General features: G+C 27.5%; 1 protein-coding gene across 1 annotated transcript in view; it reads right to left on the bottom strand.

The window, feature by feature from the left end:
• LOC100203602 (plastin-3) overlaps positions 1-18890 on the bottom strand; it is a 61463-nt gene that overhangs the window by 35467 nt on the left and 7106 nt on the right. The window contains exons 3-6 of the mRNA XM_065797948.1: positions 12447-12706; positions 6045-6252; positions 2294-2479; positions 507-587 (exon numbers count right to left, since the gene is read on the bottom strand). Coding sequence (XP_065654020.1) covers positions 507-587; positions 2294-2479; positions 6045-6252; positions 12447-12706 — 735 coding nt within the window. The remainder of the gene's footprint in view (positions 1-506; positions 588-2293; positions 2480-6044; positions 6253-12446; positions 12707-18890) is intronic.

Genomic DNA, 18890 nt, shown 5'->3' with positions numbered 1-18890 from the left:
TAAAGTTGTTTTGGTTAGCAAAAAAGTTTGCATTTTACTGGTTCACAGTTTGCATTTTTCCAACTACCTGTTTTCAGCGCATTTTTTCCAACTACCTGTTTTCAGCACATTTTGAAATTATATAAACATGTAGTAATTATTATTAAACAACTTTTTGTTTTGGTTAAAATTCAACTTCAAGCTTCAGGCGAAGAGAGATCACATTTAAGACTGTTTGTTTTAAGCAAAGGATCAAAGATAGAACTTTGTGTTACATAAGAAGTTACTAAAAATAAAGGAGAATGCTGTCCATCAAGAAAAGCTTTAATACTGGAATTAGAAAGGAGTAAATTCATTTAAAATATGTATTAATTGAATGATGAGAAGTTTGTTAATTAATACCCAAAGCGCTGAAAATAGTAAGCAAAAAATTGGACATTAAAAATATATTTTATATTTTTGATGTATCATACTTTATATATAATAACAATACTCAAAAATTTAAAATATTATTAAAAAAAACATACACTTATAATATGCTCAGGACGATCCACATGAGCTTCTCCAGGAGCAATTTGATTAAGTAAAATAGCATATGCCTCAGAATCCTAAACATAATAAAATGGTGCACAAGTATTAAAACAAAATTCAAGTTTACTTACTTTTGTTACTTATTTAATGTTTTTTCAAAACATTAAAATAACAAATTTAAAAAAAGCTAACAAAACAAACTTAAAAAACAAACTAAGAAAAAGAAGCAAAATTAATTGTAGAAAAGTGGTAGTTTGTCTTTTTTTGGTATGATCACTTGAAAGTAGGGAGATATAGTTGGTATTAGTTTGACTAAAATTAGTTGACTAACTTTTTAATTCAATTAAAATTTATTGACTAACCTTTTTCCTCTAACTAAAAATATATTTTGACATTTATGTAATAGTTAATTAAAAAAAAATTAAATAACAAAACAGTTTTAATCTACTAATTTTAATTAGACTCAAAAGTTGTCTAATTTTATACCCCATTCACACCAACAATAAAAATTTTAACAGTAGTATTTTAAACATGTTTTATATTTTTTTCATTTACATCAAATTTAGAACTGGTTTTAATTCCACAAAGAAATTGCAACAGCGATTTAAATAAAACAACCTCGCAATGTTGTTTTAATAAGACACAATTAAGACTCAGTTTATTTAAGTGCATTCAGTTTATTTCTGGTTTGGTGTGAATAGTCTAACTAAAAAAATAGTTGACTAATTTTAATGGAACCAAAAAGTTAGTCAACTAATTTTAGTTACAGTTTTTTTAAAAAGTTACAATTTTAGTTTTAGTCACAACATTGATTCGTGAACAAAAGCTTCAAACAAAAAAATATTAAAAAATTCTGAAAAGTAGTTAGCTGATAAGAAATCAACAACAGACAAGGTTGTTTTTTTTTGTACAAATTAATAAGTTCATTTAAAAGATGTGTCTAAACTTGTGACCATTTTGTGAACTTATCAAAAATTTGATAAAAAAACCAAGAACAAAGGTGCTTGTTATAAACACTACAGTATTACATATTTGTTTAATTTTTTATATCAAGGTCTTTACTGAAAAAATTCAGTTGTTAGATTACCTTTGATGCAAGTTGCAGTAAAGACCTATCAACTGGGGAGTTTGGCATCAAAAGCTTCAGAATAAATACTTATTCAAACAAGTGAAAAAATTTTTACCGCTCTTACTTTATCACCACAAAAACATATTACTACAACAAAAACATATTACTACAACAAAAACATATTACTATAACAAAAACATATTACTACAACAAAAACATATTACTATAACAAAAACATATTACTATAACAAAAACATATTACTACAACAAAAACATATTACTACAACAAAAACATATTACTATAACAAAAACATATTACTACAACAAAAACATATTACTATAACAAAAACATATTACTACAACAAAAACATATTACTATAACAAAAACATATTACTACAACAAAAACATATTACTACAACAAAAACATATTACTACAACACCCAAATTAAATTTTTTTCCATTTTAGTGTTTGTGTACAATGTAAACATTTTTATTATCACACTCTGAAGTCTCGGTAGTGACAGACATTGATGTTATAGAAAATCTGCATCAATATATTTGTTTTGGTACAGCTTTCATTCTAATATTTTTTTGGTAGTTTATGTGATTGCTTTTGTTTAATATCTAAACTTTAACTTTATTATTTTCTTAAAAAAAAAGAAATTAAAAAAAAAAAAATTATAAAAGCTTTATAATAACTTTAAAATTTTAACCTTTATATCACCAGAAAAGTTCTTAATTCTTTTGGCAGAACCTGACTTTGCCAAATGATAGTTAACCCAACGTAACAGCAACTCCTCTGTTGTAAGTTTCATAAGGTCATCAATTGTTTCACCATCTTCACAAAGTGCAGCTATATTAGGGTTTTGAGCAAGACTTATCTTTGAAAACAAGCCAATCTATAAAACAAAACAAGCTAGTCTGTAAAATAAAACCTATAATCAAAGTTAATTAATCCTAAATGCTCTTTTTGTAAATACAAACATTACAATAAATGAACTTTAGCTTTATCTCCAAAGAGAGAAACTCATTTAAAGAACTTGTATTAATTAATTGTTTGCCGATATTATTAAAATATATCCAAGTGAAGTTTAAAACTACTCTCAAATTCAAGAAGAAACTCAATTCTTCATAACTTTATAATATCTTCATAATAACTACATAATAAAAACATAAACAATAAAACACTTTCTAAAGAAATTCAAAAGTTGTCAGTTTTCTCAACTTTAATGATAAATAATATAAATATGAGAATGATAAACCTAAAGTTAATAAAAATAAAAATTCTTTTATGATTATTTTGCAGTTTTTTAAAACAAATTTGTTGCACATTTATTGCAATTCATGACTTTAAAGAAAAAAATGTCTGCAAAAAAGTGTGTACTTTAAATAAAATGTCAGGAAAATGTTTATAAATACAAAAAACCAAAACATAAACTTAAAGTAGCCAAAAAAAAAAAAAAACAATAAAAAAAAAGTGTTATGGTACAAAACATGAATAATACTAAAATACAACAGGAATAATACTAAAATATAACAAGAATAATACTAAAATACCACAGGAATAATACTAAAATACAAGATTTTATATAATATAGTTGAACCTTAAATAGATAAAACATACATAAATACACATATATATACAGGCCTTGTTTTAAAGTGTAAAGTGGCACGCCATTTTTGTATGCGTTGAACCATTTAACTTAAGCAATAAGCCATTTTCCCTCTAGCTTTCATTTTATCAATTTTTAATATTTAAACTAAAAGGTATCATTTAAGCGGTAAGATAAAAGAAGTAATTAACTTAAATTTAATAAAATTAAAGTTCCTAAGTGGTTTTTAAATAAAAACCACTTATGAAGTTTGAATTATTATGTAAAAAAGTTTGAATGAAAATTACATTTGATATTAGCACTATATACAAATGTAATAAATCAATAAAAAACAAAGAATTTTTTTTTTTATTAACCTAACTATTAAATTAAAATTAAAATGTTATCATTTAAAAATGTTCAGCAAAAGAAAAAAAAAGATGTTATATCATGTATAAAAAAAGAAATCATAAAAAAAATTTAAGAAAAAAACTTTTCTTTATCATCTTGCAAGCCCAAGAATATTTATTTAGACAATTACTCATAACAAACAATAAAAATAATTACCTAATTTGAAAAATAAAAATAAAAAATAAAACCAAAAAATCTTAGCTAAAAAACCGTTAAATTTTAGTTTATGTTTTTGATATTTTAATTTTTTTATTTTGCTTGTTTTGCTATAATTGATTTTGTCAAAAAAAAAGAAAAAACAATAACTATTGCAAATTTTAAATGACTTCTTAATTTTTTTATAAATAAATAAAAAACTTCTATGGATTAATTTTCCAAAATAATATTTCAAGGGATTTTAGATGCTATCATTATCAAGAATAAATATACTTGATAATGTTATCAAGAATAAATATATTTAATAACGAGGATATCAAAACTCCCTCAACATATTGTACTGAAAAATTAATAACAGAGTTGTATCAATAGAAGTTTTTTATTTAATCAATTATTACAAGTATTTATGCTTGAAGCAATTATAACCTCTACAATGTCTTCATTTATATTTATAAGAAAAATAATAGTTTAGAAAAATAAAATTTTATAATAGTCATCAGCTTTATATAATCAACATATTGTGCAATATAAAAAAGTGAAAAAAGAAATTTCCTTATAATTTAGAAAAAATTTTGAAAAAAAAAGTTATTTAAGTTCCTTGTAAACATGTTATAACACTGCATTAAAAAATGTTTATAAAGCGTACGTTTAACTTTTTTGTTTTTAATAAATAGTACTTGGAAACTTAAATCTTGGTTTGTCACAAAAAAAAAAGCGCTGGTAAAGTAATTAACTTGAGTTTTTTATTTTTTGCGTTAAGTAATTTTTTTTTGTTTAATAAAAAATTATTATTATTTGCAAAATTTTAAGAAATAATGAAAAAAAAATTAACATGTTTTATTTCATTTATTCAAATGTAGAGAAAAGAAATTAATTTATGTTAAATGACAATAAAAAATATAATAATAAATTTATTAATTTATTATATAAAAACAAAAAAAGTCGAAACAAAATAGACATTCCACAATATGTACATTTACAAAACAACACATCTAGATTTGTTTTTATTAATTAGTAAATTTAACTTGTCTTGTGGTATTTTATTTTATTGCGGTACTTTAATTAAACTAACTTCCATAAATAAAATAAAAAATTAAAGATAATTTAATGATGTCAAAATCATGACGAGCTAATGTGCTTAGCCGCTTTTATTTAAAACAAGGCCTGTACATCCATCCGTACATACATACATACATACTAAATTGTTATGCATGGAGCGATTCACATACCCCTTAAGCAATTTTACGCCAGCAGTAAGCAATTTTGGTTAAGCAACTTTTTATCATTTTTTAACTTTTAAATTATTCTATATATATATATATAACTAATTTTTAAAAAAAGCACATTAACTTTTGAATAACGTTTATGTAAATGTCATTCAAAAGTTAATGTGCTTTATTACAAATGCATACATAAATGTTATTTTTGAATGACGTTTATGTATGTATTTGCTTTCAATTAAAATAATTAAAATAATTTAGTTTAATATTAAAAGAAATTTATGTACGTTTAGGCATATTTAAATCTGCGTTACATTATTTCCTGTCTTGGATGATGAACGCTGGATTATCTTAACCCCTGTGTTGTTTTTGATTTATATTAACATTTTTCCTAATAATCTTACTCCTAAAGTGGCTCTATTTGCTAGATGAGACAACCATATCCTTTGGTCAAAAAAGTTTCGAGACTTTAATTACTTAAAAGACCAACCAGCCTTGAATGCAATCTATCATCTAAGACAGCATAGTGCTTCCATTTTCTTACTCCTCATTCCATTTTATAGTTTTATAAATCTCTTATTTATACTTGTATGGAATATTGTTCTTATATTTAGGCTGGTCCTTCTAATTATGCTCATAGACATAATCCAGAAAATTTACATTGTAAACATAGTTGAATCTACTCTAGCTTCAAAGCTTGTTAACTACCAACTTACATAACATTGATTACATTTTGGAACATTCATAACATTTTGGAAGTAAACTTCCTCTTAAAAATATTTACTAAATTGCATAATTTTGTCTCAAATATTAAAGGCATACCTATAATATATATAAAGAGAGATTTATTCAGTATGTAACTAATTTCATAAGGCAGATTAAATTTTTTTTAAAAAGCACTAAGAAAATCCATAAATCAAAAAAAAAGAGGCCAATACTGATAATGATTGTGCTAAAAGTGGCAGATTAAGCCGATAGTGATGTCGATAAATATATACATAAATACACACACACATATATATATATATATATATATACACACACACACATATATAATATGGTTATATAAATTTTTGTTAACATACCCTTATAATTTGCCATAATAAACCCAGAACTAAATGTCTTTTGCCTTGAGCAATATCCTCAGGACCAATATTTACTACTGAACAACCAATGGCATTAGCTGAATTAACAGCAAGTGCATTGTTTTCTCGAATAAGAAAAGCATTGAGTTTTACTTTGTTTATCACACGTTCATCAATTGTACCTTTCACACTTAAGTTAATCATTTTGCTAGAAATGAAAAACATATTATTAGTAAAATAGAGAACACAAATAAAAATAAATTAAAACATATTATTATTAGAGAGTAACAACATTAAATTAAAACATTAGAGAGTAACAACATTAAAATATGAAATATAGTGTAATAAAAAGATAAAGTTTTTTTAAATTTTAATTTTTACTTTTTTTTATTTTATTTTTGTAATTACAAATTAATTTTATAATGATGTTATAACATTACATATGATGTTATAACATGACATATGATGTTATAACATTACATATGATGTTATAACATTACATATGATGTTATAACATTACATATGATGTTATAACATTACATGATGTTATAACATTACATATGATGTTATAACATTACATATGATGTTATAACATTACATATGATGTTATAACATTACATATGATGTTATAACATCACATACGATGTTATACCTTTTTGAGAGCTTACCTTTTTGAAATAAAAAATAAGCTTACTTTTTTGAAATAAAACCAATGATTTTTTAAATACTTAAACAATTGATAGAAACAACACAAGTAAAACAAAATGCAAATTTAAAAGAATTTCAGCCAATTATAATAAATTATATCAAAAATTAATTTGAGTCATACAATCATCCTATAATATATAGTATTGAATTTAATGCTGCCGTTACTCATTCATGCGTGTTTGACACAGAACTCATGACAGCCATTACACCCAAGTTAATAACCAGAAAGAGATGCAGCACTTTTGAAGGAAATTTTGAATGAAGGAAAGTGTACGCAAGTATTTAACTTATGTAAACTTTAAATTATGTATTGTTAAAAATTAAATCAAGATTTACAGTTTTACTTTTATTTGAAAAATGCATTGCGGCAGCTAAAAAAACTTTTAAATTTATTTTAACATTAAAAAATCTATACTTATTTTTGCTATACTTATATTTATAAATATATACAATCAGATTGAAAAAATTGAAAAATTATTTTGTTAAGGGGTGGATTTAAACCTCATTAAACCACTGAGTTATCAAAGTTATGCATGTAATAGAAAAACAAATTATTTTATAAATCTCTAATACCAATTAACATTAATCAAAACTTTTCAAGCTGGTTCTCTATATAAGCGCAGCTCAATTGAATGGTAATAAAATTGCGCTTATATATAAACAATATCTATAAACAAACGTTTTATGCAAATGTAAAAAATCCACTTATATAACGTTATATATAAGTCTCTTTTGCTTAAACTGTTTATTTTTTTTTAGAATTTTTGTATTTATGTTATTGTATAAAATTGATGAGATTGCAGAAACACAAAACATATTGTCTTATCCAAGTGGAAACTTTGAAAAGTGGAACTTTGATTTTAGATTTGCCATGACTCTCCCCTTTCTTGATAATTTCTGTTTGCTAAAATAATGTCATCTTTTTAATTCCACCACTTGTATAGCATTACATACAAACGTCTGTAAGTGTAAACGTCTTTGACATAAGTTGAGTTTGCAGGCTGTACATGGAACGATCATGTATTATATGTATAATTTTAGAAAACTTTAAATATTTATTTTAACAATTAAAAGCCTTTTTTGCTATATATATATTTTTTGCTATAAATATATATTGGCAAGATTGAAGTTTAAAAATTTATCAGGGTAAGGGGAGGATATGAACCTTCCAAAACAACACTAAACAAAAGAGCTATAGAAATAGGCGTTCAGGAGAAAAACAAATAATTTTATAAATCTCTTATAAGCTCTATGCATGCAAAAAAAGTGTGCATGTTAATTTTTTCTACTCTAAAGTAAATAAAGAATAAGTTTTGAAATGATAGATGCAAAATAGGAAATATTCAGTTCGGTAAAGATCCGTATTTTACGGTTCTGGACAGTTGTAATTATTTTACACTAATAACTGAATTATGAATTTATTTTTGAATATAACAGATTTTAGGTGTTGTAAGCATTAATACCTAAGCAGATTTCAAAGTAATTTAGTTATTAGGCTTAAAACTTAATGCTTAAAAATGAGAATTAGTTGTAATAAGTTGTCTGTTGGCACACTGGTGGTAGAATAAATCAATCTATGGAAACATAGATTGATTCATGGCTTAAATAAAATGGAAACATCTGTGACTATTTTTTTAAGCAAGCAAGCCAGGTGAGCAAAATGGAAAGAATTCACCATTTTTTTGCAATGATATTATATCGAAAAGTCAAACAAAAATGGCAATATATATTAAGAAATGTAAAAAATTTCCAGCTGAAATCAAATATAAATTTCTAAATAAAGACAGTAACATAAAAAAATAGTATAATTTATACCATAATATATTAGACTATCAAACACATAGAGTCTAATTTACCAAACACTCAGAGAATATCATGTAAGTTATTACTTTACATTCATGGCAACCACTACTCATACAACTGTTGCTATGTATAAGAGTTTCTGTTTTAATTTTTGTGTTTATAACAAAAATTATAAATGAAGATTAGTAATTTATAGAAGTTATTTACTTGTAACATTAAAAAAAAATTATCAATTATCTATGTTATTATGTATCTAATTATTTATGTATTTGTGTATGATATTAATTAACTTTTTTTATTTATATAGATGAAAATATTTTCCAATAAGTGCATTTGCATGTGATCAAGTTATTTAATGTAAAGAGAGGGAGAGTGCAAATAACGAATGAAAACTTTCTGTTGTTTTTAATGCAAAACAAAAGTAGTTAATGTATAAACTCATTGCAACTAGTGCAAGGGAAAATGGCATTGTTTTTTCAATAATCAAGAAAATTCTAAAATTTTAAAAATCTATAATGGTGAGCTATTTATGTTATACTTTTAGAAAAAACTTAAAAAATTTTGTTTTTAAATTATAAACTAAACTATACCACAGAATAAATCACATATAAAACTAAAAGTACTTTTTTATTATAATTTAAAATAAATGTATGTATTTATGTTTATTTATGTTTTGACAGCTTCATAAATGAATCAAATTTTTTAGTTTTGAGTGTTTCTCTTTGTAAAAAAGTATTTATTTGAAGAGTGCAGGAAAGACTACAAACTAATTTTCATTTTAAAACATCATCAGTATTATTTCCAATTAGTATATTTAAAGAAAATCAATAAAAATACTTAATTTTAAGTTAACACTTTGTAAAAAAAATTTTGTTTTATACACTGCATGCTTTTATATTTTCATTCTAATTATTCATTTATTAAAAAAAAAAGGTAGTTAATGTTACACAAAATAATTTTATTTCTTAAGTTGCAAAACATTTTGTAAAAACAAACATTTTAATTAACTATTAGGTTTAAAAGTTACTTTTATTTTATATAATTATATTTTACTTTATTTTAGTTGCAGTTTTAAATTATTTAAACTTTTCATTTGTTTAAATTATTGACAGCCCTTTAAAAACATATCTTAAGAAAAATTGCGAGACATATCTTAAGGAAAATTGTATGACATATCTTAAGAAACTTAATTTGTTTCATAAATAAAGCATCCAATTGTTAAATTCAGAATGACAAAAAATTAAAAAAAATAAATAAATAATTTAACTAATGCAAAAACTATAAAATATTTATTTAATCTAAGGAACTTGAAGATTATAAAAATACTTTTTATTTTAATATTTTTCTTTATTTCGAATAAATAGGCCAACATTTACGCTAATCAATAACATCAACTTCTACACAGTGTCTTTGGCAATTTTTTTTCTTACTCATGTCCACTCAAATCTTTAACTTATTGTTTTGCCACTCATTTGAAAATATTCTTTGACAATTCCCCAAAATTTTTTAATGAGATGGAACTGTGGGCAGTATGGTGGATTCAAGCTTTTTGGTATGATTTAGTATGTCTCTTGTGATTGTACCACTCTATAGTTTTCTTAGAATAATAACAAGAAGCAAGATCAGGCCAGAACAAAGAGGGGACATCGTGACTTTGATAAAATGGCAAAAGTTTAGCTTGCAAGCATTCTTGGAGGTAAACATCCAAGTTTAAAGATGACGATGTGACAAAAGCTTGAGATCTCAAACCACAGCTGCATATTGCTTGACACAAGAAAAGTTTCTAGGAAAATTTATCCATTGATTTATACTTGAACTTGTCACTGACACAGCCACAAACAATTGAAGTGAAAAATTTTGAACCTGGGTACTGTTTGAAGCAACATTTGATGTACCTTTCATTATCCATAATTGCCCAGCCATTAAATTTTGTAAGCACTTCATCATTAAGTTTTTGAGTTCAGCTTTAGCAGTCAGTAATTACTTATCTGATCGGTCTGGATATTTAATGGCTCGATAAGACTTGAAATTGTAAAACTTCTTAACTTTTATGACGAATAATCTTGAAATTTTATACCTTTTGGCTCATTCTCCGTTCAATAAGTCAGGATCTTGCATAAATGATCATTAAATACTAATTGCTGCTTTCTTATCCTTAAAGCTACTCTTTCTTCCAGATCCTTTTACTTGTTTGATAGATAGAGAAAATTTTTTTTTCGTTTTTCTAACTGATTCGATGACATTTTAATAAAAAGAAATATTTTGAATCATTTGTTGATGTTTTTAATTAATAATATCATCACTTAATATAATTACATTAAAAAAAAAACTTAAATATCTTAGTGACAAGTTTTAAAATGAAATTCATTGTTCCAAATTTAATAATCGCATGCTTTATGTTATATTATAAATAGTAAAACCAAAATGTTTCCTTATTTCTTGATTTACACAAACCCATTTCATAAACTAGGCAGTTTTACAACTACGTGTAACACATATGTTGCTTAGAATTCAGTGAAACATAAACAAAGATTTTAGAAATAATTTTGAAATGATTTTAAAATCAATGATTTAAAATTTATTAAAATAAATAAAATTGTTGTTTTTGTTTTTATTAATATGTTTTTGAATCTTTAAACATCTTTTCAAGAAACTCTTTGAAATATAGGATCTAGTACAAGAATGCTCACTTCAATCTTGCACCTTCAAATTCAAGAAAATCATAGGGGAAAGTTGAATGAAAATGAAAACAAAAAACTGTTGAATAATGTTGCCATTCTTCAGAGACTTACCTCAAAACATTGTGCATTTATTATTTATTATATAAATTTTATTATTTATTATTTGATTTGTGCAATGCCTTTTGTTGATTGCTTCAGAAAGTTTCAATCTGTCAAAAGAGCTTTCTTTAGAATGACCTTGGAGGTAGGATTCTGTCACAGAATTCCAGAAATCTTGCCTAGCTCTTGGAATTTCAGTTACTAAGCACATTCATTTTTCATCACATTAAGGAGTTTGCTGAAAAAATGAAACTGGGCTAAAAGTTTTCAGTGAGCAAGTCATTGAATTGATGCATACCAAATTCAAGATCCACTCAGAAAGGTATAAAAGGCAACCTCATTCTGAAAATGGTGGCAAACTTCTGAGTTGCGTTATTGATATCAACAGTATGTTTGATTACTTGTTATTACTTATAGCTGTTAGAATATCTTTTTACATATTATTCTCTCAAATTTGGATTGGTTTAATTAAATAAATAATAATTTGGATTGGTTTAATTGAGTAAATAATAATTTGGATTGGTTTAGGCTAATTTGTTATTCAGTGTATATATTTACAAATATATAAACATCTTTTTAAAAAAAGTTGTGTCAAAGAATGCCATGCTCAAGAATGAAATCTTAATTTCATTTTTTTTTTTTTTTTTTTTATATTAGTATTGGAATATGCATAAAAATTCTTCATTTAAAACTAATTTTGACCCTTAGGGATAATGGTCTGTGATATTTGTAACATTTAAGGTTTAAATAAGTTTTTTCTGTGACTTTTGACAGTGGAAACATATTTCTGAAATAAAACTTTAAATGTAACTTTCTTCTGCAGACATAATTTAAAAATTTTAATTTTTACTTTAAAGTAATACCCAATACCTATAGTATTGCACCTCCAAGGAACTTTTCAGGGGATTTTTAGTTTCCAAAGATGATAGGACCCCTTTTTGTATAACTGTTTAATACTTAACTTAATAAAACAATGTAAATTTTTAAAAACAACAATATAAAAACACTAACTAAATATAAAGCAATAACATAACACTGGTTGCATCCTATAGATAGTCTAGCTGCATGTAAAAAAATTGATAATAAAAAGTAATAAAATACTAAGACTTACCAGAAGATAATACCATTACTTAGTTTTTCAAATAATTCATCTGCAGATTTGATTGGTAACAATGTTTTACAATCAATATCATTTTTAAGTTCTGAGTTAATCCAGTCTTTGAATGCAATTTCCTCTGCATGAGACGAACTGTGAGCTGTACCATCAGCTGATGCTTCAGATGTACCACCAACTTTAGTTAAATCTTTGGGTGCTACTATTTTAGAAGTCCATTGCCCAAATACACCCTTAGTAGTGACACTGCAATATAACTAAAAAAGAAATGTTTATTAAAATATAAACATTAGAAAGATAAAAACCGTAAATGAAAGAAACTTTACCTTTAAGTTACTATTTTCATAATACTTTATTTTAAGTAAGTTAAAGTTTGCTTGTATTTTACTTAAATTTTAAGTAAATTAAAAATAAAGTAAATATCAAAAATTATTGATTTATAAACTGATTTAAATTGAAATTAAACTAAAATGAGAAATAAAAAATAAATTCAAAATAATTTAAATAGCAAATATTAGTATTGCGACCAAAATTAAAAAAACTAAGACTCCTAACAAAAAAATGGTTAATAAAATTTCAACTAACTTTTTAGTTCAATAAAAATATTCAAATAACTTTTTAGTGCATTAAAACAGCTAACTTTTTAGTTTGATAAATAGTCAGTAAAAATTAGTTTGCTTTCTAGTTTAAGTGAAATATTATGATCTAAAGATAATTAATTTGCAAAAAATAATATCAACAAATCAAATTATGAGGCAGTTGTGCAGTGGTTTGATCATTATTCCATTACTTAAAGCGCACCAGTTTTAAGGTTTGTACTTTGAAATTAAAGAATTGGAACAGACAGTTGCAATTTTAGATAAACAATACAAACTAGTTCCATTTTCATAATTAGGCACTTTTTTATAATTGCAATAAAAAGCAGTTATAGTTAGAGGTTGAAGACTTGTCAAACCACATTTTTTAAATTTATAATAAAATTGATTTATAAATTATAAAGTATGAATTGCCGAATATCAGCGTTTTTTTGGGAAAAAAAAAATATTTGCCATAAAAAACGTAAAAAAAAAAAAAGGTCCTTTAATATGAAGTTTTTCTTGTTGTTTAAATAAACACAGAAACCGTTTAAGTACAAATTTAGTTTTAAAATTTTTCAAGAATGCTAGAGGAGTTATTTGATGCAAGTTTAAAGGGGTAAACAGATTCTATCTGTTGACCAGCCTCGCACCCCTTCTTCAACAATTGGGCTGGCGCAGATGTATTTTTAATATATTGTTTCCAGTTTTATGCTGGATCTTCCTGACTCAAGGATACAGCTCTAAAACTCAGTTTTATGGTTCTGAGGCCGGCTGGTAGTCAGGTTTCCCGAACTCTGTGGTAGCTCTCAGAGAGGCTGATTCCATCAACAGTTGAAAAATATCAAAGTATTAACAGTGCCATGTTGCACATGGATGGTGTCCCTGTTTGTACTTTTGGTGTGCATTGCGGAGGCCACAATTGAAGCCCATTGTTACAGCTTAGGGTTTATTAATAGTAATGAGGCAATTGCTTGGGCTATTAAACAGTGCCCTGAGTACTATCTATGCTTTGAGTCAAGTTCTTCAACAAATTTAAAAATGAATAAAGTACCACAAAACTATAAAACACAAAAAACCATCATCATCACCAAGTTCTCTAAACCTATCATTCACTAATATTCGTGGTCTTAAAAGTAACTTTTCATATGTGGAGTCTTATCTCTTGCAAAGTTTACCAGACCTACTTGCTCTTTGTGAGACTAATTTGAGTTCAGCTGTCTCATCTTGTGATCTTAGTGTTAATGGTTATCTTCCTTTAATTTGTAAAGACTCCAATAGTCACATGCTTGGCTTGGAGATTTACATTTGTAAGAGTTCACCCATTTGTCGTGAAACTAGGTTTGAATCCACAGACTATTCTTTCATATGCTTTTGTTTAGCACCACTTCACTCTATCACCTTTATCTTTGTTCTATAACGCTCTCCTTCATCTCAAGACTGCACTCTTTTTGATGTTATTTCTGATCATATTGACCAAGCCCTCTTTCTTTATCCATCAGCCTATATTGTTGTTGTTGGTGACTTTAATGCTAATCACACTGAATGGCTTGGCTTTAGTGTCAGTGACTCTGCAGGCATTAAAGCCCACAACTTTTACCTTTCTCAATCCCTAATTTAAATAATCAACTTTCCAACTCGCTTTCCAGACAACTCGAATCATTTACCTTCTCTACTCGACTTATGTCTTGTTTCAGATTCTAGTCAGTGCTCAGTTTCTCCACATTTACCCTTAGGTGCTTCTGATCAAAGTTTAATCTCTCTAAGACTTTTATCTCATTCTTCTTCATCATCTGAATCCCTCTATCATCAAACCTCGTACAACTACCTTAAAACTGATTGGGATTCTTTCCATGATGGCCCTTGGGTAGAAATCTTTCATCTTCCTATCAACAAATGTGCTTCTTACTTAACTTCGTGGATTCAGGCTGGCATGGAATCTTTTATTCCCAATCGACGATTCTAGGTCAAGCCTCACTCTTCTCCATGGTTTTCCTCACATTGTGCTGCTGCAATTGCCAATCGAAACCATTACTTTCATATTTATCAGCAAAATAATTCTCCAGAAAACAGATGTCTGTTTGTTACTACTAGAAACTATTGTAAAAGGTTTTGTGCAACACCAAAGATTGCTATTCTCAGGTCATGAAATCTCATATCTCATCACAAAAGTTAGGCTCTCGCGACTTCTGGAGAATTTTTATTAGTATCAATAATAAGGGCAAATCTGTAATTCCACCTCTATTGTATGGTTCAGACTTTGTCACCTCTCCTAAAGACAAAGCTGAATTGTTTGCAAAGAACTTTTCATCATCTCTTGATTCGACTAGATGCGTTCTACCTGATATAGCCGTCAAACAGGTTGATCCATTGCTTGACATTAGAATCATTGCAGCTTCTGTATTATGGTTAAGACCATCGCTCTTGGCATTTCTAAAGCTTTTGATAAAGTTTAGCATGCTGGTCTTCTCCATAAGATTTCTTTTTACGGTGTATCTGGTAATATCTTTAAGATTATTGAATCCTTCCTTTCCAATCATAGTATAAAATGTGTCCTCGATGGACAGCACTCTTCTTCTTATTCTGTATCTTCAGGGGTTCCTCAAGCTTCAATCCTTGGCCCTACACTCTTTTTAACTCACATTAACAATCTTCCAGATATTCTCACATCTAAGGTGGCATTGTTCACTGATGATAGTACCATTTATTCTTGTCATGATAAGAAGCTAACACTCTTTGATTGCTTGGAGGGGGCATTTGAGCTTGAAAAGGATCTCACTTCTGCTACAGCATGGGGCTCACACTGGCTGGTTCACTTTAATTCAGATAAAACTCAATTTTTTTCAGCCATTTGTTATCACAATAATTTAGATCTTCCTATATTTATGAACACTAATGTATTCGATGAGTCAACTACCCTTCACTTTCTAGGAATAACTCTTACTTCCGATCTTTCTTGGAAACCATATATCAAATCCGTTAAAAAATTAGCATCTGCTAAGGTTGCATCTCTTTATCGATCTCTATATTCTCTATCTCTATAAATCTCAAATCCTGCCTTGTATGGAATACTGTTGCCATATCTAGGGCGGATCTTCTAATGATGCCCTTTCTCTTTTAGACAAGGTGCAAAAATACATTTTAAACATAGTCAGACCTGCTCTTGCAGCCAACCTCCAACCATTATCACATCGTTGTAACGTTGCTTCTCTTTCTCTTTTCTACAAACACTATAATGGGCACTGCTCTAAAGAGCTAGCGTCTCTTGTGCCATCTACTAAAATTCATTCTCGTGTTACTTGTCATTCAATTAAGTCTCATCCTTTTCTGTGACTGTTCCTAAGTGCTCCAAAAACTCTTATTCGTCTAGTTTTTTTCCTCTAACATCAGTTCTTTGGAATTCGCTTCCTTCATCTTGCTTTCCTGATTAATATAATTTGCAATCCTTTAAGTCGTCTGTCAACCATTATCTTGCTCTACAATCTTTATCTTTTCTCTTCCAGTAACTTCCAACTCTAATTAGTGATTGCTTGCAGCCTTGTTGAAAGCGAAGACGTTTAAAATTTTTTTTGCTAGAACCAGGTTTGCATAAAGTCTCATTTTAAACTGGGGCCAACGCCCTGGTCACTTCTTATTCAATTAGGTGAAAACTTTTTTGTTTGAATATTTAAATCTTTTAACATCGCTTATATTACGTTTATTCAGAAAATATTAGGTTGTAAAAAAAAGAACTTAACCGCAATTGAGAATTTTTTAAAGAAACAAATTGTTTTATAAAAAAATATTCTAATTTTAATAGAATAATACAAAAATTTAATTTTAGTTTTGAAGAAATTCAAAATAGAAAAACATTGAGTGTAAAAGTTAGTTTTAAATGACTGTAAAATAGTTTTGCAATTTTTATTTTATAGTTGTTTTCTAATCGTTTACTAACTAATTCATTACGTAAAATATAAGTCTCTCCTCATAGATTATCATAGATAATCTATGATGGAGAGACTTGTGTTTTACGTAATGAATTAGTAGACGATTAGAAAGATAAGCGAAAGGAAATTAAAAACTTTTTTCTAATAAAGAGGGAAAAGTGGTTTTGTTTAAGAGAATTCTTTTCACAAATTTTTTGTTTCTTCTTAATTCAATATCTTGTAAAATTCTTTTGACCTCCTACGTTTAAGAGCATAAATCAAGTTTTCAAATATCTTATTGGTAACTGATAAAATCTATCTATAAATTGTTTATAATCTTTATTAAGGATACTACATTAAATATGTAAAAACAAAATAAATAGTATATATATATATATATATATATATATATATATATATATATATATATATATATATATATATATATATATATATATATACTACTGTGATCAAAAAGTAAGGTGAATTTTTTTATAAAATGAAAAATCTTTATTTATTCTTGCAAATCTGTATCGTCCCCCTCAAAATAATCCCCCCCGGCCCCAATGTACTTTTGCCAACGTTTTTTCCAGTCTTCGAAGCATGCCGAAAAGTCCTCGGTAGGGATAGCCTTCAATGCGCGTGCCGATTCACGTTGGATCTCTTCAATGGACTCAAAACGATTTCCCGGGAGTGGTCTCTTGAGCTTTGGGAACAGCCAGAAGTCACACGGTGCTAAGTCGGGCGAATACGGTGGTTGTGGAGCAACATGGGTAGAGTTTTTGGCAAAAAACTCACGAAGAACCAGTTCTGTGTGCAAAGGCGCATTATCGTGGTGCAAAATCCAAGAGTTATTGGCCCATAATTCCGGTCTCTTTTTGCGAATAGCTTCACGCAAATGTCGCATAATGCTTAAATAATATTCCTTGCTGACAGTTTGGCCAGTTGGAAGGAATTCGTAGTGCACGACACCACAATAATCAAAGAAAACAGTCAACATGACCTTGATTTTTGAGCGACTTTGACGTGGTTGCTTCGGTCTCGGCTCGCCTTTTTCACGGTATTCACTCGATTGGTCGGTTGTTTCAGGGTCGTATGCGTAGACCCAAGTCTCATCGCCAGTAATAATTTGTTTGTAGACGTCTTGATAGTCAGAAAGCATTGCTTCACACGTTTTAACGCGACGCTCTTTTTCAAAGAAATTGAGAAATTTCGGCACCAAACGTGATTTGAGTCTTCTGAGGCCCAAATGATCCTTCAAAATCGCTTGTACCAACCCAAATGATATTCCAACCATGACAACAAGGTCTCGAATGGTTAACCGATTTGCAAGCACCAATTCTTTGATTTTGTTGATGTGGCGATCATCAATCGAAGTCGATGGTCGTCCGGAGCGTTCCAAGTCATCAACACGTTCTCGGCCTTCTTTGAAGTCTTTGTACCACTTGTAAACATTTTTTTTAAGACATAGTCTCTTCACCGAAGGCCTTTTGCAACATTCGATACGTTTCAGCAGCAGAAATATCATTCCGCAAACAAAACTTAATAGCACTTCTTTGCTCAACAAAATTAGACATCGTGAAAATCGCCGAATGCACTTTTGGTACTTCAGAAACAAGCGTAAACAAAAAAAAAAAAAAATTATGAGTTTGACATGTAATTTGGCGCAAATGTTAATGACATTCCTACCAACTTAAAAATAAAAAAGATTGGACGATTCGAATAAGGCGGGAAGTTTAAATTAAAAATTCACCTTACTTTTTGATCACAGTAGCGTATATATATATATATATACAGGCCTTGTGATGAAGCGGGAGCAATGGCTCTGTGCACGTGAAACATGCCCATAAACGACCTTCTGGGTGCAACAAATAACGCATGCTAGTTTCATTACGAGAGTAAAAAATTGCGGTCATCTGTAGAACTTACGAGGGAGAAAATTATAAGTTGATTTTATAGAA

Source organism: Hydra vulgaris, chromosome 05, assembly GCF_038396675.1.
Source record: "Hydra vulgaris chromosome 05, alternate assembly HydraT2T_AEP".
NCBI classification, from domain to species: Eukaryota; Metazoa; Cnidaria; class Hydrozoa; order Anthoathecata; family Hydridae; genus Hydra; species Hydra vulgaris.
Note: the sequence above shows the minus strand (reverse complement) of the source record. Positions and strands in the feature narration are given on the sequence as shown.